This window comes from Bos taurus, chromosome Y (genome assembly GCF_002263795.3).
Source record: "Bos taurus isolate L1 Dominette 01449 registration number 42190680 breed Hereford chromosome Y, ARS-UCD2.0, whole genome shotgun sequence".
Taxonomy (NCBI): domain Eukaryota; kingdom Metazoa; phylum Chordata; class Mammalia; order Artiodactyla; family Bovidae; genus Bos; species Bos taurus.
In genome coordinates, this window is record NC_082638.1 from 16875384 (window position 1) to 16895438 (window position 20055).

Here is a 20055-nt window from a genome sequence, read left to right on the forward strand (position 1 = left end):
TTGCCAGGCAAGAATTCTGGAGTGGGTTGCCATTTCCTTCTCCAGAGGATCTTCCCGACCCAGGGATCGAACCCGGGTCTCCCGAATTGTAGGCACACTTAACATCTGAGCCACCAGGGAAAGCATCATTTACATGGAGTCACGCAAACCTACACCATTGCCAACTCACCCCCTACGCAACAACGAACACCCCCACGCCCTCCCAAGCCCCACCTCGCCACCCCAATGCTCCTCCCCTCTCCATTCCGGTGGGCGTCGCCACAGGCACCACCCCTCCGCATCTCTTTGTCCCTTCCCCGCCACTTCTGGACCCCCAGGGAGACCCAACTCGTGATACCAAGATCTCGCGATACCGAGATCTCGCGATACCGAGATCTCGCCATACCGAGATCTCGCCATACCGAGATCTCGCCATACCGAGATCTCGCCTTACCGAGATCTCGCCTACCAAGTTTAGCCATATCAAGATCTTGCGAGATTTGCTCCGGGAGGAAACAGGAGCTGGGATTGGTCGGGCCACGTGGTTTCCAGTGTCTACTGCTGAGTCACCGCCTTCTCTCCTCAACGTTCAGCAGGGATCACGTGGAGTGGCGCCATTGTGCAAACCGTAAGTTCCTGCCTCGGGTCCCCGGCTTTCCCACAAGGTGTCCTTAAGCTAGTCCCTTGTTCGCCCCTACGCACCCCCAATTCTATTTGCCGCCCTAAAAGGAGTTATCAGACCTGGGGCTGGAGTGAAGGCCGATACGGGAGAGGAGTTAGCCGGGCCACGTGCTACGGAAAGAGGCCGCGGAGCCACACTGTGGACGCAATAATCCAGCAAACCAGGGTCTGCCGCCTGTGGACGTGGGGTCCCCTCTGGAGGTGCCAGGGCGTGGTGGGCCAAGCAAGGGAACAAAATGGGGCTGCGGGACGGTGGTCAGTGCCCTCAGAGGAAGGAGCACCAGCTCCGCGCTTCCATTGTCCACTGGTCCAGCGCTTGAGAAATTGCTCTGGTTTGGAGATGAGGAGACTCGCACTCACATGGAGGGGTTGGCTCTCCAGTTTTCAGTGTATCCTCAGGCTTCCTAAATACCCATGTCGCCGTACTGTCTTCTTGCTTTTAGAGCATTTTGATTCTTGCTCTCAGGCTCCGGATGGACACGGGTGCCTGAGAGGATAGGAGACGAGGGGAACCAGGTGTTTGAGAACCTGAGGCCATTGTGAGCTGAACCAGTGTGGGTGGAAGTCATCTTCAGGTAAGCTGGTCCCCTTCACCACCTCTGGTGGCCCCTCCATTCTGGTCATCTTGGAGCTGGGTAGTGTCTGCGGCCTGAGGCCCTCAGAGCAGGAGGAGGATGAGCACCCTTTAGTTTTTCAAGTCATTTTCCTAAGAGAGCTTTGGTCTTGCTGCTGTCTTAAAAGAGGTAGCTGCAGCGTATTGGGGACCCATTCGCCAAGCCATGGTGAGGTTCCGAACCCGTGCTTGGGAGGCGGGTTTCAGACCCCAGACACTCGGCCCCTGTGTGGTATTGGGCAAGGGCTGGGTGGCGAGCCCAGGGAAGTTTTGCTCTCTGTAAGTGTGGGACCCCTGGGAGTGAGGTGCTCCTGGAAAGAAAGCACTCAGGCAATGGAGTGAGTCCTCCAGCTGCAGCTGGAGGAGGCCAGGGAGGCCGTGTGGCCAGACGTGGAATGGAGAGGAACCCCTAGGGCAAGGAAGACATTATGCACTGGGGGTGCTGGGTAGCCCTTGGGCACCGCTGGCCCAAGGGCTACCCAGCACACCTGGCTTTAACCCCAAGTATCACTGCTCACTCCAGAGTAGTATATGTGGACCCTCTGTCCCAGAGCAGCAGATATTTGATGTCTGTGTCAGGACCGACTGGAGTCAGGACCCTGAGAGGAGGAAGATGTGCAAAGAGGAGCGGTCAAGGTCATGAATCCAGGGGAGTTCAGGGCAGAGGGAGAAAAGGGTCAGCCAGGGGCTGCCAGCCAGTCCCCTTCCTGTGCAGACAGAGTGTAATCAGAGCCCAGGCCACGGCAGAGAGTCCCAAAGCTCTGCTTCTGCAGTCACGGCACTGGACCAGGGTCCCCACACCCTTCATATCTCCTGCCTCACCAGTGGGAGAGGCCTCTGTGCACAGCTGCACCCCAGATCCTGCTGGTGACACCCCATCAGTGAATCTGCCTACTTGCCCCTGTGGAGGGCAGGCAGTACTGGGAGGTTTCCTCCTGGGAGATGGCCTGAGCCTGAGCCCTTGGAGGACAGCTGTTGAGCTGAGGTAATATGTAAATCTAGGCCTTTCTGGATTTGTCCCCAAATATTGCACCATTGCCTCATCCTCCTGGATGCCCTGGCAGTACCCACAGACCTGCTGAGTCCCTAGGCTGTGGTGGGTGGTGTCCCCTGAAAGGAGGCTCCTGTTCTGTGCTCTAGTAGTCCCTAAGCTTTTCACTGCCCACAAACAGAGTAGGGCATTCCAGAACTCAGAGACTTTCCTGGGCACACTGCCCCACCAGACTGGCCCAGGGATGACTTAGGGAGACCTGGACTTGGCCAGAGGCATTATTCCCGTGTCACTCTCAGTGGCCCCCTCTGTGACACTCTCTTGAGCCCCAGCCCTTGCCTGTGAAAAGGAAAAAGCAGGGCAAGGGCCCTGCTGATGCTGTTTCAGGTTTTGAGGAAGAAACTGAAGTGAGGAAAGTGAAACACTTGGTGATTTAAATTCTGCCAAATAGAAGGTATTGTGATTTTGATTGAGAATCCAGCTTCAGGCTCTCATTCCCCATCCCCTAAAAAAAAAAAAAACTTAAATAAGGAGTCTGTTTGTGACAAAAGAAATGAAGATGTCTCAGAGGCAAAGATGCCAGCAAATGTTCCTTCACTTGGCAATGATAAAGAAACTTGGAGATAGTATCAGGCTTGAAAGCACAAAGAGTGAGTCGCTGGAAGCAGATCCAGGCTTAGGAAGTAGGGTGACAATTGGCCAGGTTGTGCATAGGAAAGATCCTCACCCCCAGTTGAAAGTTATGTGCTGAGAAGAAAGGAAGCAGAGTTGAGAGGACTCCTTGCTGACATTTTTGTAAAGAGATGAAACACTTTAATTCTCAATGCTTAAGCTTGCAGAGTACTAAAAAAAAAAAAAAAAAAAAAAGCTTTACTATTTTTGTTTCTCTAAACATTTACAACCAGTGAATCCTAAAGGAGATCAACCCTGCATGTTAATTGGAAGGGCTGATGTTGAAGCTAAAGCTCCAAAACTGTGGCCACCTGATGCGAAGAGCTGACTCATTGGAAAGGACTCTGACGCTAGGAAGGATGTAAGACAAGAGGGAGAAGGGGATGACAGAGGACAAAATGGATGGATAGCATCCCTGACTCAATAGACATGAGTTTGAGCAAACTTGGGAGACAGTGAAGGACAGGGAATATTTGTGTGCTAAGGTTCACGGGGTCTCAAAGAGTCAGACAGGACTGAGTGACTGAACAACAACAAACATTTACAACAGTTAGTGTAACAGGGTTCTTAACCTTAAAAAAATATGGAATGGCTGTGGAAAAATATCATAATTGTGCCTTAGATTATGAAGGTTGGCTTTGCAGTTTCAGCATGAGTGGTCACCCCGGAGGCCCTGCTCCAATGTACAGATCGGGTTTGCCTGTCATTGTTTTGGGGGCTGGCTTGCTTTTCATTTGTTCTGACACCCTGAGTGCAAGATCATGCCCTTTTATCTCTTTTTTTTTGTTTTTTTTTCAGTCTTACTGAGATTTGAATAGAATTGTCATATAGCCCTGTGTAAGTTTAAGGGGTTCAGCATCATTAGTCCACTTACACCCACCCTGCAGTGATGAGCCCAGTAAGTCTGGTGAACATTGATCATTTCATATGGATACAAAATTAAATACATAAAAGTGTTCTCGTTTGGATGAGAACCCTTAGGGTTTACCCTGTTCACTTATAATCTAACAGAAAACAGCAGTAGGTACACTTGTGTTATATGTCACCTCCTTATACATACCTCTAACTAGAAGACGAACATGATAGTTTCATGAGGTGTCCCTCCCAGTCGCTGAGCATGATGTCCCCCCCAGCCACTTTGTGAATATTAGAAACACCCCCTCCCAGGCGCCCCACACACACTTCTCTCTCAGCCTCTCTCATCTGGGTGTCCAGTCTCAGTGCTCCCTCCATATGCCCTTGGAGTAGGAAGAGGGGACAGCCACTGGCATCTCCCCAAGGTAAAGATAAATGGAGTTGGACCCTGTGAAACCATTAGGATGGAACAAATAGCCCCAGCTTTCATCATAAAACCTAAGTAAATAAACAATCGGCCAAGCAGAGGTATAGAATTGGTATCGAATTTAAAGATTCAAGAGGCGGTTTTCTGTAACAGGTTAACCAGGTATATCCTCTGCTGCGCATTAATGAAGTCTCTTTTATTTTGGAAAGATCCCCTGGAGTGGGAAATGGCAACCCACTCCAGTATTTTTGCCTAGAGAATCCCATGGGCTGAGGAGCCTGGTGGGCCGCAGTCCGTGGTGTTGCAAAAAGTCCGACACGGCTGATCGACTACTGCTTAATACTAGAAAGGAATTTGGTGAGAAGCGAAGTGCTAGAAAAGAAGTGATTTAGGAGAGTAGGACACTTGGAAGGTTCACAAGTGTGTTGCTCTAAGTACTCAGTTACACTTTGACCATCAGAGGAAGAGGGGAGGGGGCAAAAGACCTTTTTCTTGAGTAGACAGCACGTTTCCATCATCAGTGCCTCCCCCAGGTAGTGCAGGGAAGTTTCCTTGTCCCTTTCTATATGGTCAGGCCAGGACTATCATAGTTCAGTTCAGTTCAGTTGCTCAGTCGTATCCCACTCTTTGCAACCCCATGGACTGCAGCACACTACACTTCCCTGTGACATTACTTGGGAAAACTATTTTCAGGTCTCAGAACAATGCAGGTCTTTGATTTTGAAAAGTCACCTTTCCATAGGTGATTGTGTTTGGTATGCACAGAGTCTGTTTGGGGGAGTCATTACCTTGATGACCACTGGGCGGGTTGTAGGTCTTGTCTTCTGCTATCGTCGTCTTGTTTGGGGGTGCATTCTGGCAAGGACGTGTCTTAGGGGCCAAAGAACATGTTGTGGGGGTTATTAAGTCATGGAGCTCACTAGGCAGGATGTAAGTCTCATGCCACCACAGTTTTATGGTCTGGGGCCATGTCTTGTGTTTCTGTTGCATAGTTTTGTTGCTAAGCAAGTTCACTTGATTTAAGCAAGCCGAGCTGGCTTTGATGCCAAGCGACTTGTTTTGCTTTATGAATTGAGCAAGCTTACATGTTTCAGAATCTTCCCATTACTTTCTTGAGTGTCATTCATCTTATTGTGGTCTCCCCAAACCCCGTAAAGTTTCTTCTCTATCTACAGTTCTTTCATGGAGTATCGAGTTAACTGATCATTCTGTTCTATTACTCTGTTCTTATGACCTGGGGATGCTCCCAGCCCCCAAGTGCAGGCTGCAGTGCCCTCAGTGATCCTGACACCACTCCATCAAATGAGATGCAGCTCTGAGAGCCAGGAGACCAGACACCTAGTTCTGCTGTCATTTCCTTTCTCCCCCTTATTGTGGGCTACCCCTGCCAAGTGCTACAGTCCTACCTGCCTGGAGCGGACCCTCACCCTCCCATCCCCCGCCCACTCCACCCTACTGCTGCTTTGCCTGTAGAAGCACCACCCTCAGGAGTAACTGGCTAGAGGTAGTGTGACCTGGACATCTGGCAAGTCTTCACTGGGTAGGAAGACGGAGGGAGCCTCTTTTGTTTAGGTCTACATGTCATTGAATCTGTCTTGGCAAGTACAGGAAGAGGCAGAGAGGGCTCATAGAGAGGGTAGACCATTCCAGGGTGAGAAGAGATCTGATTGCAGAGTGGAGGGAGGGCAGAGCTACTGCAACTCCATGTGGGATATCGTCTGCTGGAGGCTGGGTCCGCAGGGCTTCTTTCAGTCTGGGGCCTCTGAGGACTGGCCAGGCTGTGATCTTCCTCCAGAAGCCAGGGAGGGTCATCTTCCAGCATTTCTAGTGCATCTTTGGGCACAGATGCATTCCAAAGACCCCCAGGAAGGCCCTGGGAGCAAATGGTTTGCAGTTTCAGAAGGAATTCTAGAGAGGGAATTAACTCTTCCCAACCGCAAAATGAGCTCAGAGGCTGTACCAGCCTGTGCTACACAAAAACATGTAGAACTGTCCCCCAGGTTGACTCACACCTTGGTCCATGGAGTTGTCCTGGGCCAACTTGACCCTGGGCAGGGAGATCATGTCTCCATGCAGATGAGCCCCTGGTGCTTCTGTGTCCAGTGAGGCCCCTGCCCAAAAAGACTCTGTGGAGCTGGAGGTGGACAGAGGCCTGTCCCCTGCCTGGCTCGGAAAGACTATTTGTCTGATGCTTCCCATTTTATATCATTTGAAGACAGTGGTCCATCCTGCATTCTTACATCTCCTGGATGCTGAGTTCAATGGAAACATCCCAAGCCTAGACCTCTGCTGTTTCCTGTTTCCCCAAGTGCCCATGAGGTCGGCTCCTCTTCCTAACATACAGTGGGGGAGATGCATCCATCCATCCATCTTTGCCCAAGGGGGTCTTCTGGTTCCTCCTTCGTGGAGCATGACAGCGTCCTACCTTGGCTGTCTCGGGCCCTTTCCAGGCTGGAAAGGAAACCAGGGGTGAATTTTGGCTTTTCTCTGAAAGTTATTTGAGGTAGTGGGGGAAAGTGCCAGTGTCGTCATGGCTGCTTTTTAATCAGGGACTTGATTATCTTGGTTGGGAATCTTGAGCTCCTGAAGCTACTTGGTCAAGGTGATTGCCGGAAGTTAAAAATGCCCACAAGGCACATCCCAGCTTGACCCTATTTTAGGGTTTTAGCTCTATTTAAGGGACAGCCACATGTCTGGCTGCTGATGGGGATGGTAGGAATTTGGTGAATGCCATCTCTAGGAAGTTACCAAACTGTAGAGTATCCTTCAGGGAAGGCCACCTTCTCACCCTCCAAATAGAACTGTTGTGGCATCACAATGCTGAGGGTGGAGAGGTTCCATCTGTCTGTGTTCTGAGACTGCAGCAGAAGCAGCGTATCCACGAGCCCAGCAGGGGCTGCACCCCAGAACCTTTGATGCAGGCCTTGCACCTCCCGGGGAGAAAGTCTGTGTTGCTCCCTGTGCTTAATGCAGAGCAAAGGAAAAACTGAATTATATTTGTGGGCTTCAAGTTGAGCTCCCATCACAGTCTGTGTAGGTGAGAGCCTTAGAGGAGGGAGGGAGAGGGGTGAGGGGTGGGGGTTTCGAAGGTGCTTTGCATTCCTTGTTCACTGGCACTGAGGGAACGTCTGGTTACCCAGCTGCTCTTGGGAAGGAGCCTTTGAAGGTCATGGTGAGGGTACAGGTCAGAGCCCAGCAACAGAGCCCAGGCTGGGATGTGCCTCGGGCCGCCTGAGCCTCCTTTTGCAGCCATTTGCTGACACAGATTTGTGTCCTTGGCCCACGTTTATTTCCTTTAAGTAAAGCCCACAGCCCTAAGCCCTCAGTGGCTTTCAGGCAGAATAAGGTGTGTCCCAGGTTTGGCCAGTGAAAAACAGTTCCATCACATTCCTAAATTTAATCTCCTGGCTTCAGGGAGGAAATGCCCTTTGCCTCCAGGGAGGGAAGAAGTGTGGATCTGGGTTTGCCTTGGATTTAAGGGATCCACCTGGTCCCTTTTTAGCCACTCCCTCTGCTGGCAGTTTGTCAAGCCTAGCCTAAGAAAAGTCTCTGAATTCCTCCAAACACAACACACGTGTCTTGGGTACTTGCCTTGGCTTCACTCCAAATGTCTGGTCCCTCTGTTCTCCTGGCCAGCTCCTAGGTGTCATTTTGACCTGACCAGTTCCAGGGAAGCCTGGACCCTCAAAATCCGGAGGACCCACCATCCCTCCATTACACCTCTGTTTCCCTGTGAACGAGCACATGGGTCGCTGTCTGGTGTAACATGTAAGCGACAGTGTGATACTCGGGAATCTTACTCTGTTTCTTTTTCTTCTGGAGTGACACCGCCATCCGCACAAAGCTGTCTGAACGTGAACGTTTGGGTGATTTTGATGTGGCCTAAAGTCCCCCAACGAATGTACCTTCAGGTTGGTTTTCTTCTTTTATATTTTGCTTTTGTGAACAGATATAGGATCCCATCAGTTGTATGTAGAGAAAGTAAAAACCTCACTCAGACTTTAGCTGGATCGAGATCTAGCAGTAAGATAGCACTTTAGCTGGAAATGGGAATTTCAGCCGGAATCTGAGAAGAAGGACTCAGGCCTGAGCACACTGCTCTACGCTGGAGCCTGGGGCTCTGAAAGGTGTACTTCCTGGGGAATTCATGGGACAGGCCACACAGGCCACGATCCTTTAGAGAATTTTCTTTACCTTTCCATTCACCTTGGCAGTTGCACACTTTACTTTTGCTTCTGCATGCAGTTTTACATTTATCCCAGACAGTTTGGTTTCTTCTCTGATTTTCACCACTTGTACAGACCATTAACAGCATTTCTTAACCAAATAGAATATGGCAGGGGGTACGCAGGAGGGATGGGGTAGTGCGGGGTGAGAGTGAGGGCATGGGGCCACACCATACAGCATCTGGGGTCGTAGTACCCTGATGGGAACAGAACTCGTGCCCCTGCCGTGAAAGCACAGAGTCCCCGTCACTGAACTGCCAGGGATGTTCCTGGAATTGATTTAATGAAAGACATCTAATTAGGAAGAACTTTTGAGTGACATTTCACATTTTAGTTTGTGACCAGTGATTATGGTTCATATCATTTTACAGTTTTGTGATTTTACTTGCTTAAAGGGTTTTGGGGTTTCTTTTTGTTCTAAAAGATCAAAACTATTTTTTACATCCATGGAATACAAAAAACAAAATCTGTAGAATATTTTAAAGAGTGGAGGCTTTGTTCTGAATGTGAGTGCTTTGCTCCACTGAACCGAATGGTAATAACGTTTGTAGAAGAGACACACAGTGAAAGGTACATGACAGCACCCATTGCATGAGTTATTGGCTGGAGTTCAGAGACAGGCCATGTTGGGCTAAACTTCTTATTGCTATTTTCAGCCCCTAAGTAATAATCAGAAGCTTTCTCTGAAGAGAGTGGGGTCAGCTGTCAGACTCCTAGGTGTCAGCCGGCCAGCAGAGCTGGGATTAAATGCAGCAGCCAGTAGATACGGGATGGGGCAAGAGGTCACCTTGTCCCTTTGTTGCCTTGTGGAGAGATGCTTCTCCTGGAGCTAGTGGGGCCAAAGCTGTGAGGTGTGGCCAGAAGATGTCACTGACCTTGCCTTGGGTTCCCTGAGGGTGGAGGGACAGCAGGGCCTCCCTGGTTCCTTGGCCAGAGAAGGACCCTGCCCCCCTTGCTCTCTGACATCCCGCCAGGACTCGTTCCTGAGTAGGTTCTTCAGGATGGGCGTCCAGGCCCCACCCCGACTCCTGGAGCTGGCTAGCCAGAGCCTCCTGCAGGATGAAGCCTTGGCCATCGCAGCCCTGGAGGAGCTGCCTGTCGAGCTCTTCCCGCCACTGTTTACAGCGGCCTTTGCCGGGAGGCACACCCATACCGTGAAGGTGATGGTGCAGGCCTGGCCCTTTGCCTGCCTCCCTCTGGGCGCCCTGATGAAGGACCACCAGCTTCATCTGGAGACCTTCCAGGCTGCGCTCGACGGCCTGGACCTCCTGCTTGCTCAGGAGGTGCGCCCCAGGTAAGGTCGACCTGGCAGAGTGGTGGGGCCTAGGGGTGTGAGCAAGATGCAGCCAGGCCAGGAGGATCACCTGGGAACAGACATTTCAGGTGTACAGGACTGGTTGAGGGGCAGAGGGGATAAAAGGCACGTGGCCCTCCCCCAGTGTCCCTTAAAGTGGGGACCAGGGCACACCCGGAAGCCAGAGGATCTGTGGTGTGTGGAGTGCAGAGCCCTCGCAGGGTCCTGGTGCCCATCGGCCTCTGCACAGCTCAGTGTGGCCCCCGTGGTCCCGCAGGCGGTGGAAGTTGCAGGTGCTGGACTTGCGCCGGAATGCCCACCAGGACTTCTGGACCTTGTGGTCTGGCACCAAGGCCAGCGTTTGCTCACTGCTGGAGCCTGAGCCAGCCCAGCCCATGCAGAAGATGCACAGAGTGGAGGCGCAGGCGGGGCTGAAGCCGGCACGGGCCCCAGTGGAGGTGCTGGTCGACCTGTGCCTCAAGGAGGACACGCTGGACGAAACCGTCAGCTACCTGTTGAAGAAGACCAAGCAGAGGAGGAGCCTGCTGAACCTGCGCTGCCAGAAGCTGAGAATTTTCACCCTCCCCGTGCAGAGCATCAGGAGGATCCTGAAGCTGATGCAGCTGGACTCCATCCAGGACCTGGAGGTGAACTGCACCTGGAACCTGGCCACGCTGGCCAGCTTCCTGCCACACCTGGGCTGGATGGGCAACCTGCGCCGGCTGCTGCTTTCGCACATCCACGTGTTGCCGCACATTGCCCCTATCCAGGAGGAGCACTGTGTTGCCCAGCTCACTGCCCAGTTCCTGAACCTGCCCCACCTGCAGGAGCTCTACCTGGACTCCATCTCCTTCCTCAAGGGTCGCCTGCACCGTGTGCTCAGGTGAGGCATGGCACCAGTTCCACAGACGGAACTGGCCCCTTTCATCTTGATCCCACTGGGGACATTGCCAGGGTGCACGGGTCGCTTGGAAGTCCTCGAAATGCCGCTGCTCTGTCCCTGGGGTCTTGTCAGGTCACCTCCCTGGTCAGGGTCAGAGGCGTGGCCTAGGTTAGATGTCAAAGGGGACATCTTGCTGGCAGTCCACATGGTGGGGGTCAGGTGTGATGCCCTTGGGCATTCTTTCTGAGAGAGTGATGTCTTAGCGGAGACGATGACAGAGAACTCAGTGAGAAGGACATTGGTCCATCAGGTTGAGGTTAGAAGTCTGAAGCACTGTTTCTCCCTCCCACCTTCTGCTTCTGTCCTGAGCTGCTTTAGGCTGAAGGTGAGCTGTGGAAAGTGGGTGATTCTGGAGATGACAAGGAGGGATCAGGAGGGGAAACTTGTGGCTCCTAAGCAGTCCAGAGAAGAGAGAAAGTCAAATGAGCATCATTGTTGAAGTGGCTCCGTTCTCTTTAAGTCCAAATTACAATCATTATTTTCCTCTCAGACTTCTGAATACATAGGAAATCCTCAAAAACAGGTTATGGCTCTGCCTTGAACACAGTAATAAAAGCTAACAGGATGCAGCCTAGTTTGGCTGTATGAATGAGTTGCATTGATTCCCTTATTGGCAGCTGCAAACTCGAAGCATTAGGAATAAATATGTACACTGAGAAACCAAAAGAGACAAAGAAAGAAGGGGAAAAAAAAGTAGGTGGTGATGGACAGTCTGTGACCCCCGAATCTCTGAGGCTATTCACCCAGGGATCATGTGTAACTGCTCGGACACTCCAGCCTATATCCACTGCATCCAGCCTTCTGTTGAATTCAACTAGTCGTGTCTTATAAAAACATCTTACTTCCTGCTAACCAAATGCTAGTAAACTAAAATAGGCAAATACCATACGTTTACTGTTTGTTTCCCACATGGAAAATAGTTCATCGTTTTGTGCAGGAGGAGGTCATACCCATATGAGCATGACCGTCCCCCTAGAAGACCCCCACCTTCTGTCAAGAAGGTGAGGGGCTAGCTTCATGCCAGTGAGATGCCCTTTGTTCCGGTAAAACAGGCCTCTCCTCCCCACATCCCTCTGCCCACCACCTCTGCCCCTTAGACTGACTGTCCTGTCTCTCCCCAGGTGCCTGAAGTCCCCTCTGGAGACCCTGTGGATCACCAACTGCCAGATTTCGGAGTCAGACCTGAGGTACCTGTCACAGTGCCCGAGCGTCGGCCTGCTGAAGCACCTGTGCCTCAGTGGGCTCAACCTGACCAACTTCAGCCTGGAGCCCCTGCAGGTCCTGATCGAGAGGACCTCGGCCACCCTGCAGGACCTGGACCTGGATGAGTGTGGCATCATGGACTCCCAGTTCAGCGCCCTCCTGCCCTCCCTGAGCCGCTGCTCCCAGCTCACCACCTTCAGCTTCTGTGGCAACCACATCTCCATGGCCGTGCTGGAGAGCCTGTTGCACCACACCGTGGGGCTGAGCAAGCTGAGTCTGGTGCTGTACCCTGCACCCCTGGAGAGCTATGAGGATGTGCGCGGCACCCTGCACCTGGGCCTCCTGGCTCAGCTGCATGCCCGGCTCAAGCGGCTGTTGTGTGCGTCTGGGCGGGCCAGCACGGTCTGGTTCAAAGCTAACCCCTGTCCACACTGTGGTGACCAGATTGTCTACAGCACCGAGCCCATCCTGTGCCCCTGCTACATGCCCACCTAGCTCAGCTCACGAGTTGCAGGGTTTGTCCCTGGCACTGGGACACTGCCACCCAGATCACAGTGAATCTAGAAGGAACACAAACCACAGTTTCAGACAATTGTTCAGTGCATGTGGTAAAAGGAAAGGTGATTTAGAGTGAGCAGGGAGGGAGGGGTTGGTGGCACTTTTGTAGAGATGTGTTCCTACTAAGTTAGAAACGTGAATCTCAATTTTGGAAGGGGGGATTTGGACTTGGGAGGTTGATGGCATCATGACCCCTGTGTTGGATTGTTAACAAAGAAATAAAGGGAACTTCAGTGTCAATCATTTGGTGTCCTCTGTGATCTGTGACCATAATTCTCCCCTTTAAACTCATGACTCTCCTGGTAGTGGTTAAATATAAAAGGGCCTGAGCGTGAGTGGGGCCTAGATGCTCTCTGATAGGCAAGGATCAGCTACAAGAGTTCAGGGCAATATTTACCCACTCCCTGTGGTTCTCATTTCCAGGGCATCCACCTCCTCACTTATTTCAGAGGCTGTTCAGTCCATCATCGAATACAAGGTGCGTCCTCAGAGCCTGGAACGAACTAAGTGTCCAGGAGCAAGCACTATAGGAGGGAACCATCTTCCACGGGACCCTCGCTGCTAACGCCACCCAGGCCCTGGACTCCTGCATTTTCCCCAGTGGATCCAGCAGATATGAAGCCTCCATCTCAGACCCTGGGCAGTGCCAAGACAGGTTCACTGTGCAAAGTCAGGCATGGAGTCCTGGGGGATATTCACCAGCAGACCATCTGGAGCCTCTGGGACCCAGCAGCCTGTTCCCACCTTCCCACTGCTCCGCTGTATCTGACACTTTGGGACTCCATGGACTGTAGCCTGCTGGGCTTCTCTGCCCATGGCATTCTACAGGTGAGAATACTGCAGTGGGTAGCCGTCCTCTTTTCCAGGAGATCTCCCCAACCCAGGGATTGAACTTGGGTCTCCTGCATTGCAGGCAGATTCTTTACTATCTGAGCCACCAGGGAAGCCTCCAGGTTCTAAGAGACAACCCAATATCCCTGAATCCATTGTCTATATGTGTTTTTTGCCACTAATATCCCCACAGGTTTTATTTTGTTTTTAGATCAATAAAAATTTTCACACACAATTATTTATTCAAAGTCTGATGGAAATCCATTCCCGATTGTCAAAAAAAGTCACTTCAGAATTCAGTATTTCAGTGTTGAGTGTAATGTGGCATTTTTCTCCTTGGTGTGATTCATCTGTGACTTTTGCTTTTAAACCTTAATCCTTAAGTTTTTACCTTAAGCCACATGCTAAAGATAAAATGTCCTTCAAATCCTGGTTCTCTGCTAGTCTGGCAGCACTAGGCTCTTAAAGCACTAGGAATGTCACTCATTCTCTTTTCCCAACAGAGCTCTTTTCTGAGACCAAGACCTCTAAGATTCAGAGCATATTTAGCAGCTAAACAAAATGACAGCACCCTTTGAGAGTGGAGGGCTCCAAGTAAACCTGTTCATGTGACAGAAGGAGCTGGGACCGGCATGGACCACCAAATTTTGGTTTAGGAATGTCCTGGAAATCAGAATCACCTTGATCTTTGCTTTCTGGTGGCTCAGATGGTAAAAGAATCCACGTGCCATTCAGGAGATTCAGGTTTAGTCCCTGAATGGACAAGATCCCCTGGAGAAGGGAGTGGCTACCCACTCGAGTATTCTTTCCTGGAGAATTCCATAGAAGAGCCTGTCTAGCTACAGTACATGGAGTCACAGCAAATCAGACAGGACTGACTGACACTTTCACTTCCCCCTTAATACTGTGGCTAAGCAGGTGGTGCAGGTGGTCACTGATTGAGTTTTTCAATGTGTCCTAGTCCCTTATGTTTTGGTCCCTCTCTGTCCCACCCTTGCATTTAAGCTGCAAAACCAGCCTTTTGTGATTTCTTACTCAGGGAATTAGAACTGGGAGCAGAAGTAGCAGGAAGCCAGACACTGTGCACTGATTAGGTGAGGAAGAAGGAGGAGAGTGAAAGAGGTGGCTTAAAACTAAGTATTAAAAAAACTAAGATCCTGGCCTCTGGCCCCATTACTCCTTGGCCAATAGAAGGGGGAAAAGGTGGAAGTACTGACAGATTTCCTCTTCTTTGGCTGTACAATCACTGCAATGGTGATGGCAACCACGAAATCAAAAGATGGTTGCTTCTTGGCAGGAAAGCTGTGACAACCCTAGACAATGTGTGGAAAAGCAGAGACGTTAATCTGCTGACAAAGGTCTGTCTAGTCAAAGCTATGCTCTTCCGAGTGGTCATGTACAGCTGTGAGAGCTGCTTCCCCAAGGAAGCAGAGCACCAAAGATTTGTTGCCTTCGAGTTGCGGTGCTAGTGAAGACTCCTGAAAGTCCCTTGGACAGCATGGAGATCTAACTAGTCAATCTGAACGGAGATCAACCCTCAATACTTGGCAGAAGGACTGATGCTGAAGCTGAAGGTTCGCTATACTGGTAATGTGATGTGAACAGCTGACTCCCTGGAAAAGTCCCTGATGCTGGGCAAGAGGGCAGAAGGAGAAGAGGGTGACAGAGAATGAGATGGCTGGATGCCATCACCAATGCAATGGACATGAACTTGGGGAAACTTGTGGAACTGGTGAGGGACAGTGAGGTCTGGCATGCTGCAGTCCATGGGGCTGCAGATACAACTGGGCATATGAACAACAACCATGTCTTGAGATAAAGCTGTCCCAGGGAGAGTAGAAGATACAAAGGTTTGTGAGAACAACAGAAGTGCCAAGCTCTCACCTAGACACAGAGGAAGTGGGTAGAGGCTGGCCACCTGGATGAGTGCCCTCTTGAAAAGTGTGCCTCCTGGTCACCTTGTAGAGTTCACTTCTCACACAGCCCTGATCTGCAGGTCAGCAGGCACCAGCCGGTGTCCTGAGGGCCTGATCTCCTCCTGGGTACCGGGTTCTCAGTTGGTGTGAGATGCCCAGCCCTGTTGGTGGGCACTCAGGCTGACCAAATGTCATTCCATGGCCATAAGCCCCAGGGAGCTTCTTCCTTGAGCACAGCAATGGACCTGGACTGGACTTGGCCTTGGGGTTGTCCATGGAAGGAAAGGTAGGAACATGTCATGTCACCTTGGGGTTGTCCAGGGAAGGAAAGGTAGGAACATGTCATGTCTGTCTTTCTGTTTTTGTTTCTTAGGTGGCCTGCCAATGCAGCTTGCGGGATCTTAGTTCCCCAACTGAGGATAGAATCCATGTCCTCAGCAGTGAAAGTGCAGAGTCCTAACCACTCCAGGAGTACCAGAGGGTTCCCAGTAGGTCATTTCTTGAGTGTGGCATACAGCCCAGAAGTCTGACGTTGGCTGCCTTCTATGGGTCAAGCTTTGATGAAGTCACCAAACATTACTCTCTCGCTGACCTCTGGGAGCCCTGTGACCATGGCCCATAGCATAGAAACTTCTGGAGGGAGAGAGAACTGGAAGACAACAGATTGCCCCCCGCCACTCATATTCCTTTCCTGGCTACAGACCCAAATCCCTTCCAATAAATTCATCTGCTCTCAACCCATCAACACAAAACTGCTGTCCTCCTTCCTGGAAACCTTCCCTGCAAAAGAGGTTGAACTCATGTCCTCTGCTTCTTCGTAACCTAACATGGGAAGGCTTTTCTGTACATCTGTTGATAAGCTTCAGTGTGTTCTGCTGGACAACAGTGGTTTCTCTTCCTTTTTTTTTTTTTTTTTTGGATAAAACACATACTCCCCTTCACATCCAGGATGGTTTGAGCACAGGCCTCGTTCTGTTCTCATGGTTATGTCCCTCATAGTCTGGAAGAGAAGTAAAAAAAAAGTTGGGGCCAGAAAGAGAGTTGGGCTGGGACCTTTAGCAGCAGTGGTCTGCAAGAAGTGGTCCACAGGAGCAGGCTTCATCCTGGAAAGTCTGGGTGGGTGGGCATTTGTTGATGGGTGGGAGTCACCTGGGAGCTGAGTCATCACCTGCATACCCCCTACCTGTCCTTGAGGTGAGCCCTCTCTAGGGACCACTGATCTAAAGAATGTGTTAAAGTACCAAGGTGGCCACCAGAAATACCACAGACTTAAACAAGAGGAAACCGTTTTCTCCCAGTTCTGGAGGCGAGAAGTCCAGAATCATGGTGTTGACAGTGTGGTGCCTCCAGAGGTCTCTTTCCTTGATGTGCACACAGCTGCATTCTCGTGTCCTCCTGTCTCTTTATGTCCAAGCATGCTTGATGTCTTCTTGTGTGTCCTAATTTCCTATTTTTGTTTTTTGTTTCGTTTTCCTGGCTGTGGTGCTTTGCTTCTGGGTCTTGGTTTCAGACCAGGGATTGAACTTGGGTCCTAGGCAGTGAAAGCTCTGAGCCCTAACCCCTTGATTGCCAGGGATTGCCCTCTCTCTTTTTATATAGACAACCATCAGATTCGACTAGAGCTCACCCTAGTGACCTCGTTTTATCTTCATCACCTCGTTAAAGATATTATCTCCAAACATGGTAACATTCCAAAGTGTTGGGGGTTAGGACTTCTACAGATACATTTTTAAATACGTATTGATTTATTTGACTGCACCCAGTGTTATTTGTGGTACGTGGGGTCTTTGGTCTTCCTGGCAGCACATGGGATCTAGTTCCCTGACCAGGGACGGAAGCCCAGGCCCCTGCACTGGTAGTGCGGGGTCTTTGCCACTGGACCATTGTGAAAGTCCCCTCAACATACGGATTTTGCAAGACACAATGAAGCCCCAAACAGGGTTGATGGTAGGGTGATTTGCCTGGCTACACATTTGCACCCTACATGCTCCCTAGAAAAATCTGAGACCTTTAATAACATTGACTCCCTGGTCCCAGTTGTAGAGATACCAATTCTGTGGGTATGGAGTAAGATCAGCAGAAGCAAGCAGAACATCAGTTCTCTGCAAAAGCTCTCTAGTACTCACTGTTTAATGTGGATACCTTAAGCAGCCTGGGCAACACCTTGAGTTGTGAGAAACTCAGAATCTCAGGCCCTACCCACAACTGTTGGATGAGAATGTGTTTTTGCACAAGACACATAGGCAATTCCTTAGATTCCCTGAGGCTTAAGAAGCACAGCCCAGGAGATTTGAGAGTGTGGCCCAAACTGAGAAGTTTGGATCCAGATCTCTGGGCTTTGCTCATATCCTAACTTCCTTCAATACGAAGAACATCCCAAAGGCCTGAGAGATAGTGTCCAAGTCCTAGAATCTCTGAAGGGTGGTGGAGAGGATGAAGCTCCCAGCTCAAGCTACAGCATCTGATTGGTTTATTGAATTACCAATAACCTGCTCCTCCCAAGGCAGGTGCTCAGTGTGTCACATGAAGAAAAAAAATGAATTCCTGACCCTCAACCCTCAGGGTGTCCTGAAGGTGTAGATTCTTGGGTATTTTAAACATGTTTTTATTGTTGTTTGGGCTCTGGTTGTGGCTCAGCTGGTAAAGGATCTGCCTGCAATGTGGGAGACAGGAGTTTGATTGCTGGGTTGGGAAGATCCCCTGGAGAGGGAAACGCTACCCACTCCAGTACTCTAGCCCAGAGGATTCCATGGACTGGATAGTCCATGCAGTCCACAAGGGTCGGACATGGCGGAGCGACTTTCAGTGTCACACTTGTGGTTTAGTTGCTAAGTTGTGTCTGACACTTTTGGAACTCCGTAGACTTGTAGCCTGCCAGGCTCCTCTGTCCATGGGATTTCCCAGGCAAGAATACTGGAGTGGGTTGTCATTTCTTCCTCCAGGGCATCTGTCCGACCCAGAGAATGAACCCAGCTCTCCTGCATTAACGGATGGATTCTTTCCTGCTGAGCCACCAGAGATCAATCTTTCCCACAGTATTGGAGGGTTTTGCACCCTGGGATTCACTTCACTTCAGAAACCAGGGAGGCAAACATTGAACATTCAGATTCCCAAGCCCCCTCCTCTGGCAATTTGACTTTCTTAGGTCTGATATGCGGCCCTGGAATCTCTTATGTTTAACAAGGTCCCAGGTGATTCTGAGATTTCAGCAATCTTTAGAAGCATATGAAAGTGAAAGTGTTAGTCGTCCAGTTGTGTTTGACTCTTTGCAACCCCATGAATAGTAGCTCCCCAGGCTCCTCTGTCCATGGAATTCTCCAGGCAAGAATACTGGAGTGGACAGCCCTTCCCTTCTCCAGGAGATCTTCCTGACCCAGGGATGAAAGCCCAGTCTCCAGGCAGATGTTTTACTGTCTGAGCCATCAGGGAAGCCTAAATAGGTAGTCACAATTTTCTTTCCTATCCCATGAGTTTTTGCAAACCTTTTAAAATTGACATCGAAAATGTTTTTGTCATAAGCCTAAACACTGCAAAGGAGGTAGTTTATGGCATACAATAATAATAAACCCTTTAAGTACATAAAATTAGGAATTCCCAGGCAAACTCGTGGGTAGCACTCAATGCTTTCACTCTGGTGACCTGGGTTCAGTCCCTGGTCAGGAAACTAAGATCCTGCAGGAAGTCTCATGGTGTGTCCGTAAATAAGTAAAACTGTTAATACCATGCTTTCAAATATATCCAGAAGAACGTAAACAGCATAGAGTTTTTTTTTTTTTTAATATTAATTTTTATTTACTTTTTTGGCTGCCTCAGGTCTTAGTTGTGGCATGCCGGATCCTTTGTCGGTTCTACTGCCCTCTGGCATGTGGGATCTTAGTTCCCCAACCACGGATCAAACCCATGTTCCCTGTATTGGAAGGCATATTCTCAACCACTGGACCACCAGGGAAGTCCCTAGCCTTGGGTTTTGATACTCAGCAACTTTGGAGAAGGACATGGCAACCCACTCCAGCATTTTTGCCTGGAGAATTCCATGGTTAGAGGAGCTTGGCTGGCTACAGTACATGGAGTCACAAAGAGTCAGACAGGACTGAGCAACTAGGCACAGCACTCAGCATCAACCATCTTAAAAGAGTATAAAACGAGCTCTTTCTAATGGTCAGGTGTTCATTCTTTTTTCTTGCTTCATTGAGATATCATGGACATATATTGTGTGAATTTAAGAGGAACACATGTTGATTTGATAAGAAAGGTATTTTTGATGTTATATCTGGTTACAGCACTTGAGATCACATTCATTAGCGAACTTCATTTTTGTTCTAATTCAGTGTCTCAGTTACCTTATAAGGCCTGGAAATACACATATTTCTTCTCTGAAGCCTTCCCTCCCACTAAGAATCTGTGTGCAGAGGGCTGTAAACGCATTGGGAGGGAAAGCTTGAGATATAACCTAGGTGGTGCAAAAGGGAAGGAGACAGAAGAGGGGAAGGGAGGGAGGGAGGAAGGGAGAAGGAGGGGGACCAGGGTGTGACCTGACACCCCTGATGTGGTTTAAGAAAGCATGCTGCTGCTGCTGCTAAGTCACTTCATTTGTGTCCGACTCTGTGCAACCCCATAGATGGCAGCCTACCAGGCTCCCCCATCCCTGGATTCTCCAGGCAAGAACACTGGAGTGGGTTGCCATTTCCTTCTCCAATGCATAAAAGTGAAAAGTGAAAGTGAAGTCGCTCAGTCCTGTCCGACTCTTAGTGACCCCATGGACTTCGGCCTACCAGGCTCCTCCATCTATGGGATTTTCCAGGCAAGGGTACTGGAGTGGGGTGCCATTGCCTTCTCCTAAGAAAGCATGAGCCCCTGCCTAAGAAA

The 20055-nt window shown here is 50.2% G+C and overlaps 1 protein-coding gene across 3 annotated transcripts; it reads left to right on the forward strand.

The window, feature by feature from the left end:
* Positions 1-447: 447 nt before the first annotated feature.
* On the forward strand, positions 448-12682 carry LOC132344470 (melanoma antigen preferentially expressed in tumors). Of its 3 annotated transcripts, XM_059884068.1 has the most exons (7): positions 448-607; positions 1104-1235; positions 8041-8129; positions 9419-9738; positions 10016-10385; positions 10509-10621; positions 11803-12682. In XM_059884068.1, the coding sequence occupies exons 3-7, from the start codon at positions 8094-8096 to the stop codon at positions 12377-12379; spliced, it is 1416 nt and encodes a 471-aa protein (XP_059740051.1). In that variant the 5' UTR covers positions 448-607; positions 1104-1235; positions 8041-8093; the 3' UTR covers positions 12380-12682. The 3 variants fall into 3 exon arrangements, with proteins under 3 accessions (XP_059740051.1, XP_059740049.1, XP_059740050.1); XM_059884066.1 differs by having other exon boundaries at positions 10016-10621; XM_059884067.1 differs by having other exon boundaries at positions 1127-1235; positions 10016-10621.
* The last annotated feature ends 7373 nt before the right edge of the window (positions 12683-20055 follow it).